The 18,998-nt window shown below is 45.7% G+C and overlaps 3 protein-coding genes across 3 annotated transcripts; 2 read left to right on the forward strand and 1 right to left on the reverse strand.

Annotated features, from left to right (window-relative positions):
* Window positions 1-69: 69 nt before the first annotated feature.
* Window positions 70-4,039, reverse strand: med20 (mediator complex subunit 20). The gene is made up of 4 exons (XM_046312545.1): window positions 3,887-4,039; window positions 3,427-3,572; window positions 857-1,110; window positions 70-746 (listed from the first exon to the last, which is right to left on the reverse strand). The coding sequence occupies exons 1-4, from the start codon at window positions 3,898-3,900 to the stop codon at window positions 525-527; spliced, it is 636 nt and encodes a 211-aa protein (XP_046168501.1). The 5' UTR covers window positions 3,901-4,039; the 3' UTR covers window positions 70-524.
* A 124-nt stretch (window positions 4,040-4,163) lies between these two features.
* Window positions 4,164-7,657, forward strand: bysl (bystin-like). The gene is made up of 7 exons (XM_046312544.1): window positions 4,164-4,587; window positions 4,815-4,974; window positions 5,238-5,376; window positions 5,507-5,640; window positions 5,754-5,914; window positions 6,383-6,485; window positions 6,727-7,657. Exons 1-7 carry the CDS (start codon window positions 4,314-4,316, stop codon window positions 7,079-7,081), a joined length of 1,326 nt encoding a protein of 441 aa, XP_046168500.1. The 5' UTR covers window positions 4,164-4,313; the 3' UTR covers window positions 7,082-7,657.
* Window positions 7,658-11,471: 3,814 nt separating this feature from the next.
* ccnd3 (cyclin D3) lies at window positions 11,472-17,699 on the forward strand. The gene is given in 5 exon segments (XM_046312945.1): window positions 11,472-11,504; window positions 14,082-14,300; window positions 14,545-14,704; window positions 15,412-15,554; window positions 17,086-17,699. Coding segments are annotated over 5 exon segments (747 nt in total). The 3' UTR covers window positions 17,278-17,699.
* Window positions 17,700-18,998: the final 1,299 nt, after the last annotated feature.

Raw genomic sequence — 18,998 nt, forward strand, 5'->3', positions numbered from 1 at the left:
TATGCATATGGTTAATAAATCTAATATATTTCCAAAAATACTATTATGAAAAAGAGGATCTTAATCAAGTAAGGTAAACATAGGTTTATTGAGTAAAAACAAAAAAACAGTGTTACTAAGTGTTGTCAGACAATTTTTAAAATAAAAAATAACCAACTATTAGTAGGACCATAATGCCCAGATACAACATTGGTATCTAAACTGAAGGTCCTTTAAACTGATTACTCACAAGGATAATCCACAAGACACATTTGGGACACATCATTATTCCTTCAAGAGTTCAGACTTCAACCAGTAAGGTTTTGTTCTCATTTTTGCCATGATATATTCCTTGCAGTGGTTGTGAAATGCTTCAAAAAGTTTGAGTTGCTGTACTGACACTCAGTACAATTTAAATTACACAACATTGTGGTTTAAGATTACATGTTGCTTGTGTTGGGCTGTGGAGGAAGTACTGCTGTACTCTTGGTGGTGCTTCTTTATCGGCTGAGATTATCCAGGACATTCCTGCTACCATGAAGATGTCATCGTGTGGTCCCTGGGAGCACCTGCTGTTTGCGCACTTTGCTGAACAACTCCAGGTACTGGGTCATGGTGTCAACACAGTCCGCGGGCACATAGAGGCCCTCAGGCTTGGTGGCGAACACAGAGGGCAGCTCCGGGATGCTGGGGCCCAGGAAGCTTTGCATGAACTCTTTCATCAGGTTCCAGCAGTCCCCAGGGACCACACAGGGACAGTACTCCACCTAAACAAATAAAGAGATTTGATCGTGGACATCCGTTTAGAAAAAGTGTAACACAGACCAAAAACCCCCATTACCCTCCATTTTGAGAATTGTCTGTACAGACCACTCACCTCTACTGATATTCCCCTCGCGCTGGAGCTCATTGTTACTGCTCCAACCTTTATCAGGAAATCACAATAGCGGTAGCGGGAACCACGGCTCTCTACCTTGTGCCCCTTGGCGTTTTGGAAGTGGCTTTTCAGCTTAATCATGAGCACGTCAAAGTTTCCATCTGCTGTGAGGCAGGGACCTCCTTCGAACAGGGCTAAGCAGCTCAGGGGGGTTTCTGAGTTATGCATCACATACAGGAGTTTGGTGGGCTGGCCTGTGACAAACAGAGAGGAAAGAAATACGGTTGTTGCCCCCTTGTGGGTATTTGAATGATGTAGTCCAATGAATTACATGACAGGATATGAAAGACAATTTCAGGGCTCCGGGCAGCCGAGCGGTAATGGAGGAAAACTCGCCTCCCTGCGGACCTGGCATCCTTTCACTCCCTCCTCTCTACATTTTCCTCCTCCGTCTCTGCTGCCAAAGCCATTTTCTACCACTCTAAATTCCAAGCAGCTGCCTCTAACCCTAGGAAGCCCTTTGCCACCTTCTCCTCCCTCCTGAATCCTCCTCCCCCCCCTCCCTCTCTGCAGATGACTTCGTCAACCATTTTGAAAAGAAGGTCGACGACATCCGATCCTCGTTTGCTAAGTCAAACGGGGTTTTACACCTGCATTGTTTGCTGTTTGGGGTTTTAGGCTGGGTTTCTGTACAGCACTTTGAGATATCAGCTGATGTACGAAGGGCTATATAAATAAATTTGATTTGATTTGATTTGAAACGGCACCGCTGGTTCTGCTCACACTGCCCTACCCTGTGATCTGACCTCTTTCTCCCCTCTCTCTCCAGATGAAATCTCGCGTCTTGTGACGGCCGGCCGCCCAACAACCTGCCCGCTTGACCCTATCCCCTCCTCTCTTCTCCAGACCATTTCCGGAGACCTTCTCCCTTACCTCACCTCGCTCATCAACTCATCCCTGACCGCTGGCTACGTCCCTTCCGTCTTCAAGAGAGCGAGAGTTGCACCCCTTCTGAAAAAACCTACACTCGATCCCTCCGATGTCAACAACTACAGACCAGTATCCCTTCTTTCTTTTCTCTCCAAAACTCTTGAACGTGCCGTCCTTGGCCAGCTCTCCCGCTATCTCTCTCTGAATGACCTTCTTGATCCAAATCAGTCAGGTTTCAAGACTAGTCATTCAACTGAGACTGCTCTTCTCTGTATCACGGAGGCGCTCCGCACTGCTAAAGCTAACTCTCTCTCTCCTCTGCTCTCATCCTTCTAGACCTATCGGCTGCCTTCGATACTGTGAACCATCAGATCCTCCTCTCCACCCTCTCCGAGTTGGGCATCTCCGGCGCGGCCCACGCTTGGATTGCGTCCTACCTGACAGGTCGGTCCTACCAGGTGGCGTGGCGAGAATCTGTCTCCTCACCACGCGCTCTCCCCACTGGTGTCCCCCAGGGCTCTGTTCTAGGCCCTCTCCTATTCTCGCTATACACCAAGTCACTTGGCTCCGTCATAACCTCACATGGTCTCTCTTATCATTGCTATGCAGACGACGCACAATTAATCTTCTCCTTTCCCCCGTCTGATGACCAGGTGGCGAATCGCATCTCTGCATGTCTGGCAGACATATCAGTGTGGATGACGGATCACCACCTCAAGCTGAACCTCGGCAAGACGGAGCTGCTCTTCCTCCCGGGGAAGGACTGCCCGTTCCATGATCTCGCCATCACGGTTGACAACTCCATTGTGTCCTCCTCCCAGAGCGCTAAGAACCTTGGCGTGATCCTGGACAACACCCTGTCGTTCTCAACTAACATCAAGGCGGTGGCCCGTTCCTGTAGGTTCATGCTCTACAACATCCGCTGAGTACGACCCTACCTCACACAGGAAGCGGCGCAGGTCCTAATCCAGGCACTTGTCATCTCCCGTCTGGATTACTGCAACTCGCTGTTGGCTGGGCTCCCTGCCTGTACCATTAAACCCCTACAACTCATCCAGAACGCCGCAGCCCGTCTGGTGTTCAACCTTCCCAAGTTCTCTCACGTCACCCCGCTCCTCCGCTCTCTCCATTGGCTTCCAGTTGAAGCTCGCATCCGCTACAAGACCATGGTGCTTGCCTACGGAGCTGTGAGGGGAACGGCACCTCAGTACCTCCAGGCTCTGATCAGGCCCTACACCCAAACAAGGGCACTGCGTTCATCCACCTCTGGCCTGCTCGCCTTCCTACCACTGAGGAAGTACAGTTCCCGCTCAGCCCAGTCAAAACTGTTCGCTGCTCTGGCCCCCCAATGGTGGAACAAACTCCCTCATGACGCCAGGACAGCGGAGTCAATCACCACCTTCCGGAGACACCTGAAACCCCACCTCTTTAAGGAATACCTAGGATAGGATAAGTAATCCTTCTCACCCCCCCCCTTTAAGATTTAGATGCACTATTGTAAAGTGACTGTTCTACTGGATGTCATAAGGTGAATGCACCAATTTGTAAGTCGCTCTGGATAAGAGCGTCTGCTAAATGACTTAAATGTAATGTAATGTAATTTTGTTTATGTCATAGCTTTGCAGTACAATTTTAGTTACCACTGGCATTTCCTGTGGCATGGTACGTCTCACAGTCCACAGTAAAGTTTCCCTGCTTCACAGCGCTCAACTGCTCCAACTTCTTGTGCAGAATGTCTATTGTCTGCTGCACACTCTTTCCCTCTGCCAAAGGCACCTGACACACACTAAGCAAGGGAGACAGCACACAGAGTATAACTGTTAATAACATTAAGATATTGTTCAGCATTAACTTACTGATTTCCAAAAATCACATATTGAAACAATGTCAGATCTGAATGGTGATGTAAGATGATAGGAAGCTTGGAAGAAAAATCAACCAGGTGACAGATCATTGAGTTGTGAACTGTTTCATGTAGATCCACATGGGATCTACGGCTATGTAAAATACCAGGTGTGATAAGTAACGTAGCTAGCTAGCAATTTCTATTTTGTTAGATACAAGTTTGATTTTAAAAAAGAGCAAACAATAGAATCTCACCAAGTCACCCCCATTGATTCAAGACGGTTGTTATTTTCTTACTACGAAAATGTACACGCTTCCTGCTGAAAAACGGTCTGTTTCCGGTATTAGGAGGAAATTAGGTAATCTGTCTGCGCCTACGTTTTTCTCGTGCGAAGAACATTTGAATACACTCATTTTGTTCATATAAATTTTTTGAAGATGGAACAATTCCAATATATCCAGTAATACATACCAAAGACATATGCGATGTTTCCTTTTCTAAATGTCTCTGGAATTATGTTTCGTCTCCGATAGTACGTCACTTCCGTTGGATTTAAAAAAAGCACGTGTGTTGACTGGAGCTTTGGTGAGAATTTCCACATTAGCTACTTTATGAATTGTTAAACTAACTAGCTAGATTAATAGTACATTTCTAACAGATCTGTATAATAAACTAGCACAGATGCCGAAAGTGAAGAAACCCAAATGTGGAGGTGGGGAGAAAAGTGGCGACGGAATGGTTGCGCTTGCTGACCAGATTCTTCAAGGGGATATGGTTCGAGTACATGGCCGAGTGAAGACCAGGGATCAACGGGGAGAAGATGAAGATGAGGACGAGTACGTGGATGAACGCCTATCAAGGAAGATTCTGGAGCAGGCACGAATCCAACAAGAAGAACTACAGACAGAATATGGTTTGGCACCAGAGGTCAAGAAAAAGCAAGCCACTGTTTTAGGTAACATTGAGGTGGATTTGCAAGCCAGAAAATGTCTATCTGCTTTTGTTTTTTTGTCTTGCTTGCTAGCTATCCACAACAACCACACATTACTTTACACTTGACTACTGAGAACTTTTGCATGGAGGTCAATTCCAGTCATTGTTATTCTTGAAGTGTTGTGCTATGCTCAGTTATACTGGTGGTACAGTTTCATGGAATATCGATGTTGTCTTATATCCTTGCAGGGCCAGATTCTCAGGATGCAGACTCTGATGAGGAGTGGCCGGCACTGGGTGAAGCCGGGGCCGGTGAGGAGGCAGAGGCTAACTGTGGGACAGAAGTGGTGGTGGACCCAGAGGATGAGAAAGCTATGCAGATGTTCATGAACAAGAATCCTCCCATGAGGTACAGCATGAGGCCACAAAACTCTGAGCCAAACCACTGAGCTATAAACTGTTATTGCAGTGAAAAGTCTTGATGATGAATGATTTGCCATTTTCTGTCTTTTTTTATTTTGTGTGTTAAATACACCTAGATTCAATTGAATGACAACAGCTCTATCATGCCATAAAAGGGAATTTCATTTTGTCTCTTCCAAAAATGAATTATAACTTTGTAGCTGAATATGGATTTTCTCAGTGTTGTCCTTGTTCTGGGGTTTTGTTTAGACGAACTCTAGCAGACATCATCATGGAGAAGATCACAGAGAAGCAGACAGAGGTGGGGACAGTGATGTCTGAGGTGTCAGGAAGACCCATGCCCCAGCTGGACCCAAGGATCATTGAAGTGTACAAAGGTGTCAACAAGGTAAGCCATGCACCTGCGTCCTCCTGTATTAATTTACTTGGCCACATCTTATTTTCCACTTAATCAGATTTCAGCCAGAGGCTGAATATTGCCAACTATTTTGAACTTGTTTTTTTTCCGGTTGCTCCAGGTTCTGTCAAGATATCGTAGCGGCAAGCTGCCCAAAGCTTTCAAGATCATTCCAGCACTGTCAAACTGGGAGCAGGTTCTGTACTTGACAGAGCCTGAGACCTGGACTGCTGCTGCTATGTACCAGGCAACAAGGTCTGATAAAAAATTAACAGGATGATTTGTTAACATCTGTCAAAAACCTTTATTTAATTATTAGAAAGCATCTTATGGATATTGACTCTTGATTTTTCTTTTTTTCTGAACAGAATCTTCTCATCCAATCTGAAGGAGCGAATGGCCCAACGGTTCTACAACTTGGTGCTACTGCCAAGAATACGAGATGACATTGCAGAGTATAAAAAACTCAACTTCCACCTGTACATGGCCCTGAAGAAGGCTCTTTTCAAGCCAGGGGCATGGTTCAAAGGTGAGACAAATCAAGAACATGTATCAAAGGGGAGAGAAATAGTCAGGTGGATAATTTAAACGCTTGGTTGATAATCAATGTATGTGGTTGTAATAATGGGGGGTGAAAGTAATTAAGATAATACACATTATCTGTCAGGTATTCAACATTTTTTCCAAAGATACTACTTATTGGGTTTTGTTCTGAGTTCACTTTGGCAATCAGTCAAAAGATGGTCTTTGTCACTAGGTGGCAGTATTGTCTAACCAGATCACCAGAATCAGATTTAGAAGGTTCTTTCAGTTCTTTGTGAATTTGGTTGGGTTGCCCAAAAAGTTACATATTGCAGCTTTTAACATTTCTTGTGCATTTGTACTATGTGTTGTACAGTATTTTATCTATTTGTTTCCAGGTAATGACTTTGTACCCCTTAACCCAGCATATGTTTGTGTTACTGTGCATTCACACATTTCTATTTTTCTCACTCAGGCATCCTCATCCCGCTCTGTGAATCTGGAACATGTACTCTGAGGGAGGCTATCATCATTGGCAGCATACTCACTAAGTGCTCAATCCCTGTACTGCACTCCAGGTAAGAGACACTCTTTTACCTGTGTTATGTGTGCAATTTTGTAAGGTCTATGATGCCCTAATGCGACTGCTCGGCTTGCCACTTGGCTTGGGACTTGGTTTTTAACCGTTGCAGCTTGACTGTTGCTGATCATGTAAGTGGGAATTCATGTGAATATATGGTACAACAGTATTTAAGGTAGTAGAACAGCATGGCTTGTCAGAAAATAATGCAGATAACAAGTGACTGATTCTCTCTGCAGTGCTGCCATGCTGAAACTGGCAGAGATGGAATACAATGGAGCAAACAGCATCTTCCTGCGACTCTTACTGGATAAAAAATACGCCCTGCCCTTCCGTGTCCTGGATGCCCTGGTCGGCCACTTCCTGTCCTTCCGCAGTGAGAAGCGTGTCCTTCCTGTGCTGTGGCACCAGAGTCTGCTTACCCTGGCACAGCGCTACAAGGCCGACTTGGCATCCGAACAAAAGGCTGCTCTACTGGAGCTACTTAAGGTGCAGACACACCCCCAGATTTCTGCAGAGATCCGCCGGGAGCTGCAGAACTCAGAGTCCCGTGATCTGGAAACCGCTATGCCTGTCACAATGGCCATGGACTGAGTATGGAGCTGAGCAAGGCTGCACCCTCTCAGTCCCCACCTTTCCCCTCTTTTTCCCCAATGTACCATCATTCACTAAACTGCCCACAACACATACATGTATGAACTGTTTTTCCCCTGCCATATGCTCTATCATTGCTATGGAGATAAGAGTAAAGGCCACGAGATGGATTACAGATTAACATTCTTTCAACATCCTGACTATCAAAGTGATATTATGGAATTCCTTTCTGATGTGCAAGTAAGGATGTCATTTACAAACTGAAATACATAACTGTTGTAAACATACATTACATTTATTGAGTGGAAATGATAGAGATGTGTTTGCCAGTTTTGAGGCAATGTCGGTTTCACAAGTAAAGATAATGTACAGCTGACTTGTTTGTATGACACCTACATTTCCAAAGGAATTTAGAGAAGCTACAGCACACTGACCCTTTTGGTGGAAAAAACACTTTTCAATGAGTGCATGTTTGTAACATGGTTAAGTAACTTAATGAAGGAAAATTATACAAAATACTATTCAAATGTTACTGTAAAAATTAACATTTTGAATAAATGATTTCCTTGGTTTAAAGTGAAATGTCGGAAGTTGCATTGCCACCATTCACAAAAGAATCCCATAGATGCTGACTGATATAATATAATAATATATGCCATTTAGCAGACGCTTTTATCCAAAGCGACTTACAGTCATGTGTGCATACATTCTACGTATGGGTGGTCCCGGGGATCGAACCCACTACCCTGGCGTTACAAGCGCCATGCTCTACCAACTGAGCTACAGAAGGACCACGATATCCTGGCCAGGTGTGACAGCTCGAGCGTTTCTGAAATTCCCACAGTGTTAGGAGCAAGAGGACATTTAGCTAGAACTCGTACCTATGGATGCCTGTTCCCACTACCCAAAAACAAATCTGACTATGAGAGAGTAAGTCTGGATCATGGACGTTGAATAGTCCTGCAGATCTTCCCCCTTTACATTTACATTTAAGTCATTTAGCAGACGCTCTTATCCAGAGCGACTTACAAATTGGTGCATTCACCTTATGACATCCAGTGGAAAAGTCACTTTACAATAGTGCATCTAAATCTTCAAACTAACAAAGCACCCACCCTGTCACTTTATTTTGTAAACAGCTGAGGAATGGGGCAGGAGAAATGTAACCACTCTCAAATACATACCGGTAGTATACACAAGGACTCTCACATATGGATACAAGGACTGACTATCCATGAGATCAAAATGATAGTTATGTTTCACTATATGTATCACTCTGCAGTGGAGGGATACATCTGAGGTGAGGATTTACAGATTTACTCCCGTGTACACCTGTGTCATGGCTGGGGTCCGCCCCTATATATATAGACCCCATGGCCGCGACGCGATCTCTTTCATTTTCTCGGCGGATGGCCGTATGGTTTGAGGAATAAACTTTCTGAAGTTCGCTTGGTATGTCACTGGTAAGTGTCATATCTTGCATGGATGTATACTCACAGGCTGTTTGCAGCCTGGAGCAGCTGGCCACATGCCCAGCCCCTCTTGAGTGCTGCGCGCGGGTGATCTGTATCTTCTGCCCGTGGTTTGTCGTTTCGTTAGCATTACACGACAACTCTGTGTGCATAAACCGGTAGGTAATATTGCAGCTGGCGTAAAACAAAACAAAAATAATCAAGTCCATTACCTGTTTGCTGTTTTTTTGTCTGCCTGTTTTTCCCACAGGGGTCTGCCCCTGTGTTTGCAGAGGTACTGGGTAATTTATTTCTCACCGGGTTCCTATTCCTCCAAGGGATCACGACATAAGCTCTCCCAGGGCGTCGGACCCCTGCTCTGTGACCTTGTTGGCTTGGCTTAACTTATGGCTTCCCTTTGTGACAGTTATGATGGTGGCATCCCCCCTGGGGATCCACATACCTAGTGTATGCCCTGCCTGTGTTTGAGTCACACGTTTAGGGCGGTGGAGCGCCCTACTGGATGCCTGTTCTGTGTGGTGTTCTCAGAACGCCTGCACCTGACGCGATTGGAGGCCATGTGCGAGTGGGTCAGCCAGTCTCAGGCTGGGGACGAGCTCCCTCAGGAGTGGTGTGTCAGCGAGCTGTTAGTCTCTCTACTGGACCCAGTACCCTTCCCAGGAGGTGTGGCCGGAGCCACTGCAGGAAGAGCCCGCCTGCTACCAGTCCTGGACAGGAGCATGAGTCGGACTGCTGGGACTACCTTGAACGGAGGGCGCATGCCCTGTGTCAGGAGGTTGATAGCTTCGATGGCGAGGACAGCTGTTCTCTGTTGGCCAGTGATAGGCTGTTCCTGGGGAGCGATGCCGGCACTGTTCACCCCCGTGAGCGGGGCTACCAGGCTGACAGACCATCAGAAGCCGACAGCGGGGCTTCATAGCCCCCAGTGGCTCTGCAGGCCTACCTGCAGAATCTGTTTTCCTGGCTGCAGAAGGGCACATAGGAGATCCTCTGGGAAGTGATGGAGATGTCTCGTCTGCTTTCCCTGCTCCAGAGGGATGTGGCCCACGTCAACGGATGGGCCATGGTGCAGGTGGTTACCTCCCGGCGCCATCTCTGGCTGGCCCAATCCTGCCTGCCACCTGCTTTCTAGAGAACATTTGCCACTCACCCCATCACCCCAGGCAGACGTTTGGCCCAGGGGTTGATGACATTCTAGAGCAGACCGATAAGATTCGCAGGGACCCTGAGACGGTTCATGTTGGCTCCTCAGGATTGTTTATCCTCAATTACCTGGACGATTGGCTGATTTGTTCCCCAACCAGGACCGAGGTCCTGTCAGACAGAGACATACTCCTGACCCACATCAGCAGGCTGGGCATTACTGTAAACGACAAGAAGAGTCATCTGACTCACACCCAGAGGGTGGCCTTCATTGGCATAGAATTGGACACAGTCAGTCCTGAGAGCTGCCCACCAGAAGGGTTCAGGCGATCTTATCTTGCCTCGACCACTTTCGGCAGGGGTGGGTGGTATCCGACCTGAACTGCCAATGCCTGCTGGGCTTGCTGACAGTGGGCTCGTTGCTGATTCCTCTAGGCCTGCTCCATTTCTGGGCTCTTATAAGGTGGTTCAACTCTCAGCGGCTGCACCCGAAGCACCACTGCCACCACCAGCTGTGGGTGACCACACAGGGCCTCAGGGCGTTGTTGAGGTGGCGCTGTCGCTCCTTTCAGGTGGGGTGGAGATGCTGAGGATGTGCTGCCGGGGGGGGGGCAGCGGCTGTTGGCTACCCCCTTGGAGCGGCAGGCACATCAATACACTGGAGCTCTGAGTTGTACTGCCGGCCCTGCCGTCTTTCCTTCCACATCTGAAGGGAAGACGTCCTGGTGAGAACGGACAACACCACAGTGGTGGCTAACATCAATCATCAGGGTGTACCTAGGTCCCACCACCTCAATCTTAAAGCAAGGGAGCTACTTCTCTGGGCTCAGGGACGTCTAGTGTCTCTATGCGCAGCGCGCGTACCTGACATCCTGAGTGTGGCAATGGATATGCTCTCAAGGGAGGGCCTGCCTCCTTGGGACTGGAGCCTACATCCCCAGGTGGTGCAGCACCTGTGGGACAAGTTCGGGAGGGCGCAGGTGGACCTGTTTGCCTCCCTGGACAATGCACACTGCCCCTTTTGGTACTCCATGTCAGATGTTCTGGCTCACGATTGGCCAGGGCTGGAGCTTTATGCATTTCTCCCCTTTTTCCCTGATCCAGGTTGTGCTGGACAGGACCATGATGGCAGAGCATTGTCTGCTTCTGGTGGCCCCATACTGCCCCAGACGACCCTGGTTCAGCATTCTCCTGTCCTGTTGTGTGGGACACCTTGGCAACTTCCCCTGAGACCTGACTTTCTGCCTCAGGCCGGGGGAACCCTGTGGCATCTGAGGACGCACCGCCTCAGTCTGTGGGCTTGGCCACTCAAAGGCACCAATGGTCCATGTTAGGACTACAGGGGATGAAATGAACACCATGTAGAGCACAAGGGCTCCGGCTACAACCGTTGCATACCAGTGGCACTGGCGGTTGTTCTGCTCTTGGTGCACTGGTATTGAGGTTGTGCCAGAGTCATGCGGGGTGCAGTATGTCATCCAATACCTGAAGTCTCGCTTAGATGAGGGCTTAACAGCCTCTACACTGAGAGGGTATTTGGCTGCAATATCTGCCTGCCATGTGGGGTCGATGGACAGGCCAGTGGGGCGCCATCCCTTGATCTCCAGTTTTATGAAGGGGGTTTGTCACCTGCGTCCAGCTAGGAACCCCTCAATGGCGAGCTGTGATCTGGATGTGGTTTTGGCAGCTTTGGCAAAGCCGCCTTTCCAACCGTTTGAAGTCTGCCTCCCTGATACACCTCACTATGAAGGTGATTTTTGGTAGCGATTACTTCCATGAAGAGGGTGGGTGAGCTCCATGCTCTTTCGGTAAGTTCTGAGTGCTACCGGATGGACCCCGGGGGGAGGAGTATATCTCTCTGCTCCAACCCTTCATTCCTCCCGAAGATTCTGTCAGACAGGCATGTGAACATCCTTTTATTCTGTCTGCTTACGACCCCCCGGCAGTGGTAGGGGAGTCTGGACTTCCCTCCGGCATGCTGTGCCCTGAGCGGACACGGCCAGTGAGAACAACAGACCAGCTTTTTGTCTGCTATGGTGACTGAGTCCTGGGGGCTGGGCTATCAAAGCAGAAGATCTCTCACTGGATCGTAGAAATGACTACGACAGCATACCGCCTGGCTGGCAGGCCAGTGCTGGGATCTGTGGTGGCACATTCAACATGAGGTATAGCTGCATCCTGGGCTCTCACTGATATCTCTGCAGCAGCCAGCTGGGCTTCCTCTTGCACCTTTGCTAGGTACTATCAGGTAAATGTGGCACCTCCCTCTGCCATTGGATCAGGGGTCCTGGACGTCGCCTCCACTTCTGGGGACTGTGCCAGGACCCCCCCTTCCACATAGATGGTCCCTGCGTCTCGGTCACGCGCTGGGACTTCACCGCTGGCTGGTCAGGTCCCTCTAATACCGACTGTTACGGGTATACCAATATATTGGAATGATCCAATATAGCTCACATAACGAAGGTTACGTATGTAACCACGGTTATGTAAGCTATATGGACCACTCCAATCCTCTACAGTGCTAGAGGCGCCTCAAAAATGATGTAGAGAACGTGACACAGGTGTATACGGGAGTAAATCTGTAAATCCTCACCTCGGATGTATCCCTCCGCCGCGGAGTGATACCAATATATTGGAGTGATCCATAAAGCTCACATAACCATGGTTACATACGTAACCTTCGTTTTAACTATGTTTGTTTACAATTCCATTCTTTATAAACAATGGAGTAAAACAAGCTTATATGTTGGGTTCTGACCATTGCTCATGGGGCATTTCTAAGTTTTATTCTTCAATTTATATTCTTGAATTTATGAATGAATTAAATCTGACATCATCCAGATGTCATCAAACAGTCGCCAATTCACATAAAAAACTCTCCAATCCATTAATATGGAACAATATCACCACAAACTCTCTCACGCACGTCCGCACACAAACACCCACACTAAAGGATATACATAATGTTATCCTTGAAAGTTAAGGAGGGCCTGATGCAAAGTGCACATTGGATTCATGTGATACAGATCGCCTAAACGTATCTCATAATGACTTATCTCATAATTATGACTTACATATCTCATAAAAATTACTTACTATCTCATAATTTGTGGTGTAAAGTATTTAAGTAAAAATACTTTAAAGTGCTGCTTAAGTAGTTTTTTTTCGGGGTATCTGTACTTTACTATTTATATTTTACTTTTACTTCACTACATCCCTGAAGAAAATAATGTACTTTTTACTCCATACATTTTCCCTGACACCTGAAAGTACTCATTACATTTTGAATGCTTAGCAGGACAGGAAAATGCTCAAATTCATGCACATATAAAGAACATCCCTACTGCCTCTGATCTGGCGCACTCACTAAACACATGCCTCCTTTGTAAATTATGTTGGAGTGTGTCCCTGGCTATCCGTAAATAAATAAAAAGCAAGAAAATGGTGCCATCTGGTTTTCTTTGAACATTGTATAGCTTTCTGTCCCTTGAAAAGACCAGTTGGGCATCACCATCATCTCTAAATAGTATCACAAAATAGAGACACATTGGAGGACTACAGTACAAAAGCTACATGAAAACAGATGATGAATATGATGAGATCTCCTCTCTGACCAGAAAGCTACCATTCACCAGCTCTGCAAGAGTTATGTCAAAATACAAGCAACCTATTTTTTAAATGTTTTGTATTTGACCGCTCCTTCGGTCAAAACAAGAAATTTATATTTTTTGGGTTGCTTGTACATTTTTATTTAGACATGGTGGAAAAATCTACTCAGTATGACAATTTGGTAAAGTAAAGACACCGTAATAGAAAATGACTAAAGTAAAAGTGAAAGTCACAGAGTAAAATCCTACTTAAGTAAAAGTCTAAATGTAAAAATAAGTCCTTATATTAAGCAAACCCAAATGGCACACTTTTCCTGTTCTTTAAATTTACAGATAGCCTGGGGCACACTCCAACACATCGGCATCATTTACAAACAACTCATTTGTGTTTAGTGAGTCTGCCAGATCAGAGGCAGTAGGGATGACCAGGGATGTTCTCTTGATAAGTGTGTGAATTGAACAATTTTCTGTCCTGCTAAGCATTCAAAATAGAACGAGTACTTTTGGGTGTCAGGGAAAATGTATGGAGTAAAAAGTGCATTATTTTCTTTAGGAATGTAGTAAAGTAAAAGTATAAAAAAATATAAATAGTAAAGTGTAGAGACCCCAAAAAACTCCTTAAGTAGTACTTTAAATTATTTTTGGGCAGAGAGAATCTGGTCATATTCATCAGCTCCTTTGCCTAGATACTAATGCATGAGGATAGAAACAAATCCATCCATGAAGCCAGTGTAGTCGCAGTTTATCATTGCTTAACATACTTCTTTCCTCCAACAGGTTTGCAGGGAGCAGAAGTGTGAGGGAAATAGCTCATTTCCTTTGGCCATCCACTAACTGGACCATTACTTGAGTCTCTTTCCTGTTCAATGGGCCAACCTGCAGCCTTTAGGGGCTGCTTGCATGTTCCTGGCCTCAAAACTTTAAGAGACAGTACCCCTGAGCACCAGCAAGCTATGCATCTATGCTGACAATGTCATTCCAGTGTCAGAGCTCCTGGTAAACACAAGATTTATTTTCAAGTTCCATTTGCCTTTGCCATAAGAATGAGTTTTGACTCAATAAGTGTGTTATTACTTTGTTTGTTATAGCATGTTGAATATACTGTCATTTTGGTTCTATGTTCTGCTTCTCAGTCAGTGGGAGCCTGTTTTCTGCTGATATAATAGCCTACATATGTATTTATCTGTTATGCAGCAGCTGGAGCTTATGGTTGATTTAATGTAATGTGTGTGTTTTGCAGCAGTGGGAACTTGTGGTGGTGGCAGGGTTAAAGTGGGACCTGGCTTCTGTGTTACCCTCTGACTTCCCGGAGCCAATTCTTCACGGCATACCCATAATCCCTCACAACCTCCATGCCTTGCGCAGGCATGTCCACTCCTACATTGCACTGGCAGCCACAGGTAGGGGCAGACATTTGGTAGCTACTGGCGAGGTTGATACTAGCAATGCAGAAACATTTAGTTCTACAAGTCAAGTATTTTAGGAAGCACCCACCAGTAGTTTTAGCATAGAAAAACAAACATCTCATTGTTATTCTATGTGATATATGCATGGCACTTATTTGATGAATGATGATAATAGCTTGTGTTTCATGTATTCAAAAAAATCATGCAGCCCTGTGTGTGGCAAAGGGCACACAGCAAGCCATAACTTTGATTATGTGTCAGCGGTTCATTTGGGAGACGGGGGGCTGAGTTTGTGTAATCCTGTATTATGCGGTGTTATAGACCCATGCCCGTACATTCAACTGCCTGATTTCCCATGAATCTCACACGATGTTGCCAGAGGCAACTAGTCACTGGGATACAGTCAAGGCCATTTTGACTGGGCTGTTTCATTGTATCTGGATTCGGCCCATTCCTGACTCCTGAATTTGAAACCTATTCCTCTACTCCTATGAAATCCTGCCTCAGGGATTAAGGATGTATGCTGCTCCCGAATCACTAACTCCCAATTGTTAAATACATAATTTTCTGTCGCACAACCTGGTATTATGTTCCTTGTCCACAAAGTGGGTCTGTCAACTGCTATGTCATCTAAACAGGTTAGTACAAAAGACTGGTCAAACCTATTTCTGCTGATCCCGTGAGTATCTCCCTGTCTTTAGAGTATAAGTTCTCTGTGTTCCTGCCCTCCACTATTGCCTATGCCAGTGTGGGCACTGCCATTCATAGACTGAAGCTCCTGGATGGATCTCTATCCAATGATTCACTCATGCAGCTGCTAGAAAACATCTTGGCCCTTGATCTGGTGAGGCCAATATTTAACTAGAAACCTTTTACTCTCTTTAAACCTTGTCTGTTTCCTCATCAAACAAATGTATGTATGATCTAGCTCTCCATAGCCGATATGAGTAAGACCTTTAAACAGGTTAACATTTGCGGCTGCATGGCCGCGCACGACTCCAACGCCATCATAAAGTTTGCTGACGACACAACGGTGGTAGGACTGATCACAGACGACAATGGGGCAACCTATAGGGAGGAGGTGAGAGATCTGACCTTGTGTGGTGCCAGGACAACAACCTTACCCTCAACGTCAGCAAGACAAAGCAACTGATTGTGAGCTACAGGAAACGGAGGGTCGAGCACGCCCCCTTCAACAACGACGGGGCTGTAGTGGAGCGGGTCGAGAGCTTCAAGTTCCCTCCGTGTCCACACCGCTAAGGAATTAACATGGTCCACAGACACCCACACAGTTGTGAAGAGGGCATGACAGTGCCTATTCCCTCTCAGAAGACTGAAAACATTTGGCATAGGCCCTCAGATCCTCAAAAAATGATACAGCTGCACCTTTGAGAACATCTTGAATGGCTGCATCCCTGCTTGGTCTAGCAACTACAAGGCACCCGACCACAAGGCGCTATAGAGGGTGATAAGTACGACCCAGTACATCACTGGGGCTCAGCTCCCTACCATCTAGGACCTCTATACCAGGCAGTTTAAGAGGAAGGCCGAAAAAATTGTCAAAGACTCAAGCCACCTAAGTCATAGACTGTTCCCTCTGTTACCACATGGCAAGTGGTAAAACCGCACCAACTCGGGAACCAACAGGACCCTGAACAACTTCTTACCCCCAAGCCATATGACTGCTAAACAATACATTTTTTTGCAGTAACTTGCACTGACTCTATGCACACACATTGGACTCACATTACCCACACACTCACACATACTTACATTAACACCCCAACACACACATACACACATACACACATAACATGCGCACACATGCATACTTACGTCATACACACGCACACACACATACGCTGCTACTGTCTATTATCTATCCTGTTACCTAGTCACTTTACCCCTATCTCGTACCCCTGCACGTCGACTTGGTAGTGGTACTCCCTGTATATACCAGTAGCTATGTTATTTGTACTCGTTTCTATTATTTGTTAGTAACTGTGTATTTATTCCTCGTGTCACAACTCAGCATTGTTGGAAAAATACCTGTAAGGAATCATTTCACACTTAGCCTACACCTTCTGTTTAAGAAGCATGTGACAAATAACATTTTATTGATAAAAAATATATACACTTGTATTTTCCTTGTTTGTCTGGCTTCTCCCTGGAAGTACAATCTGGTCGTTCATTCCACAAGGTGAAGAAAAAAGGCCTCCTTTATTCAATAAGGAAGCAAACTGGTTTAAAAACATAGTACAAATGTAATTGTTTTCTCTGGGTCTTGGTTGGTGAGGACTCTAAGTTTGATGTGTTACAGCTTTTCATTTAACCCTTCCTATACAATTTCTTTACTGCTCTGTCCTCAAAAACAGGAATCTCTCTGCTGCTGCTCTGACCATTTGGAGGGTGTGCTGGAGCTCAGCCTGCCCCCCTCCCCCAGGCACCAGGGGCTTGTCGTTCAGGGATGCCCGTCCCAGAGATCAGCTAGATCGCCACTGACATCCAAGACCTACTGGGATAGAGATGACACCAAGCAGACAATCACTTTAATGGGTCTTTCTTAACAATGACTGGGGCTTAGTTTACCATAGTGACCATAATGAGAAAGGTGTCTTAACTACCCCTTACGACAATTTTTGGCAGAGAAGTACTCACTAAAACAATGTATGTGATATGAAGAAACATGTCTTTTAAGATGAATTGTGATCTTTTTGATAAGATGTCCATGTTTCTTTCTGTTGACATTTGTTTGAGTTCTTTATTTCATTGCTATTCTCTTGGTGTTTTAAGGACATTTTAAAACGTTGAAGTTACTGTTGTTAGCTTCAGGGAAGCTCTCTGAAGAGTTACCACAGAGGGGTATCCTTTTAACTTAAATATGCTCTTGGTGTTTTAAGGACATTTTAAAACGTTGAAGTTACTGTTGTTAGCTTCAGGGAAGCTCTCTGAAGAGTTACCACAGAGGGGTATCCTTTTTTCATTTCACCTTTATTTAACCAGGTAGCCAAGTTGAGAACAAGTTCTCATTTACAATTGCGACCTGGCCAAGATAAAGCAAAGCAGTTCTACAGATACAACGACACAGAGTTACACATGGAGTAAAACAAACATACAGTCAATAATACAGTATAAACAAGTCTATATACAATGTGAGCAAATGAGGTGAGAAGGGAGGTAAAGGCAAAAAAGGCAAAGTAAGTACAATATAGCAAGTAAAACACTGGAATGGTAGTTTTGCTATGGAAGAATGTGCAAAGTAGAAATAAAAATAATGGGGTGCAAAGGAGCAAAATAAATTAATTAATAAAATACAGTTGGGAAAGAGGTAGTTGTTTGGGCTAAATTATAGGTGGGCTATGTACAGGTGCAGTAATCTGTGAGCTGCTCTGACAGTTGGTGCTTAAAGCTAGTGAGGGAGATAAGTGTTCCCAGTTTCAGAGATTTTTGTAGTTCGTTCCAGTCATTGGCAGCAGAGAACTGGAAGGAGAGGCGGCCAAAGAAAGAATTGGTTTTGGGGGTGACTAGAGAGATATACCTGCTGGAGCGTGTGCTACAGGTCGGAGATGCTATGGTGACCAGCGAGCTGAGATAAGGGGGGACTTTACCTAGCAGGGTCTTGTAGATGACATGGAGCCAGTGGGTTTGGCGACGAGTATGAAGCGAGGGCCAGCCAACGAGAGCGTACAGGTCGCAATGGTGGGTAGTATATGGGGCTTTGGTGACAAAACGGATTGCACTGTGATAGACTGCATCCAATTTGTTGAGTAGGGTATTGGAGGCTATTTTGTAAATGACATCGCCAAAGTCGAGGATTGGTAGGATGGTCAGTTTTACAAGGGTATGTTTGGCAACATGAGTGAAGGATGCTTTGTTGCGAAATAGGAAGCCAATTCTAGATTTAACTTTGGATTGGAGATGTTTGATATGGGTCTGGAAGGAGAGTTTACAGTCTAACCAGACACCTAAGTATTTGTAGTTGTCCACGTATTCTAAGTCAGAGCCGTCCAGAGTAGTGATGTTGGACAGGCGGGTAGGTGCAGGTAGCGATCGGTTGAAGAGCATGCATTTAGTTTTCCTTGTATTTAAGAGCAATTGGAGGCCACGGAAGGAGAGTTGTGTGGCATTGAAGCTTGCCTGGAGGGTTGTTAACACAGTGTCCAAAGAAGGGCCAGAAGTATACAGAATGGTGTCGTCTGCGTAGAGGTGGATCAGAGACTCACCAGCAGCAAGAGCGACCTCATTAAATAGGCTATTTGTGATTTTGCCAGACGTTTTGCACTACATT

The sequence above is a fragment of the Oncorhynchus gorbuscha genome, linkage group LG18, assembly GCF_021184085.1.
Source record: "Oncorhynchus gorbuscha isolate QuinsamMale2020 ecotype Even-year linkage group LG18, OgorEven_v1.0, whole genome shotgun sequence".
NCBI lineage: Eukaryota > Metazoa > Chordata > Actinopteri > Salmoniformes > Salmonidae > Oncorhynchus > Oncorhynchus gorbuscha.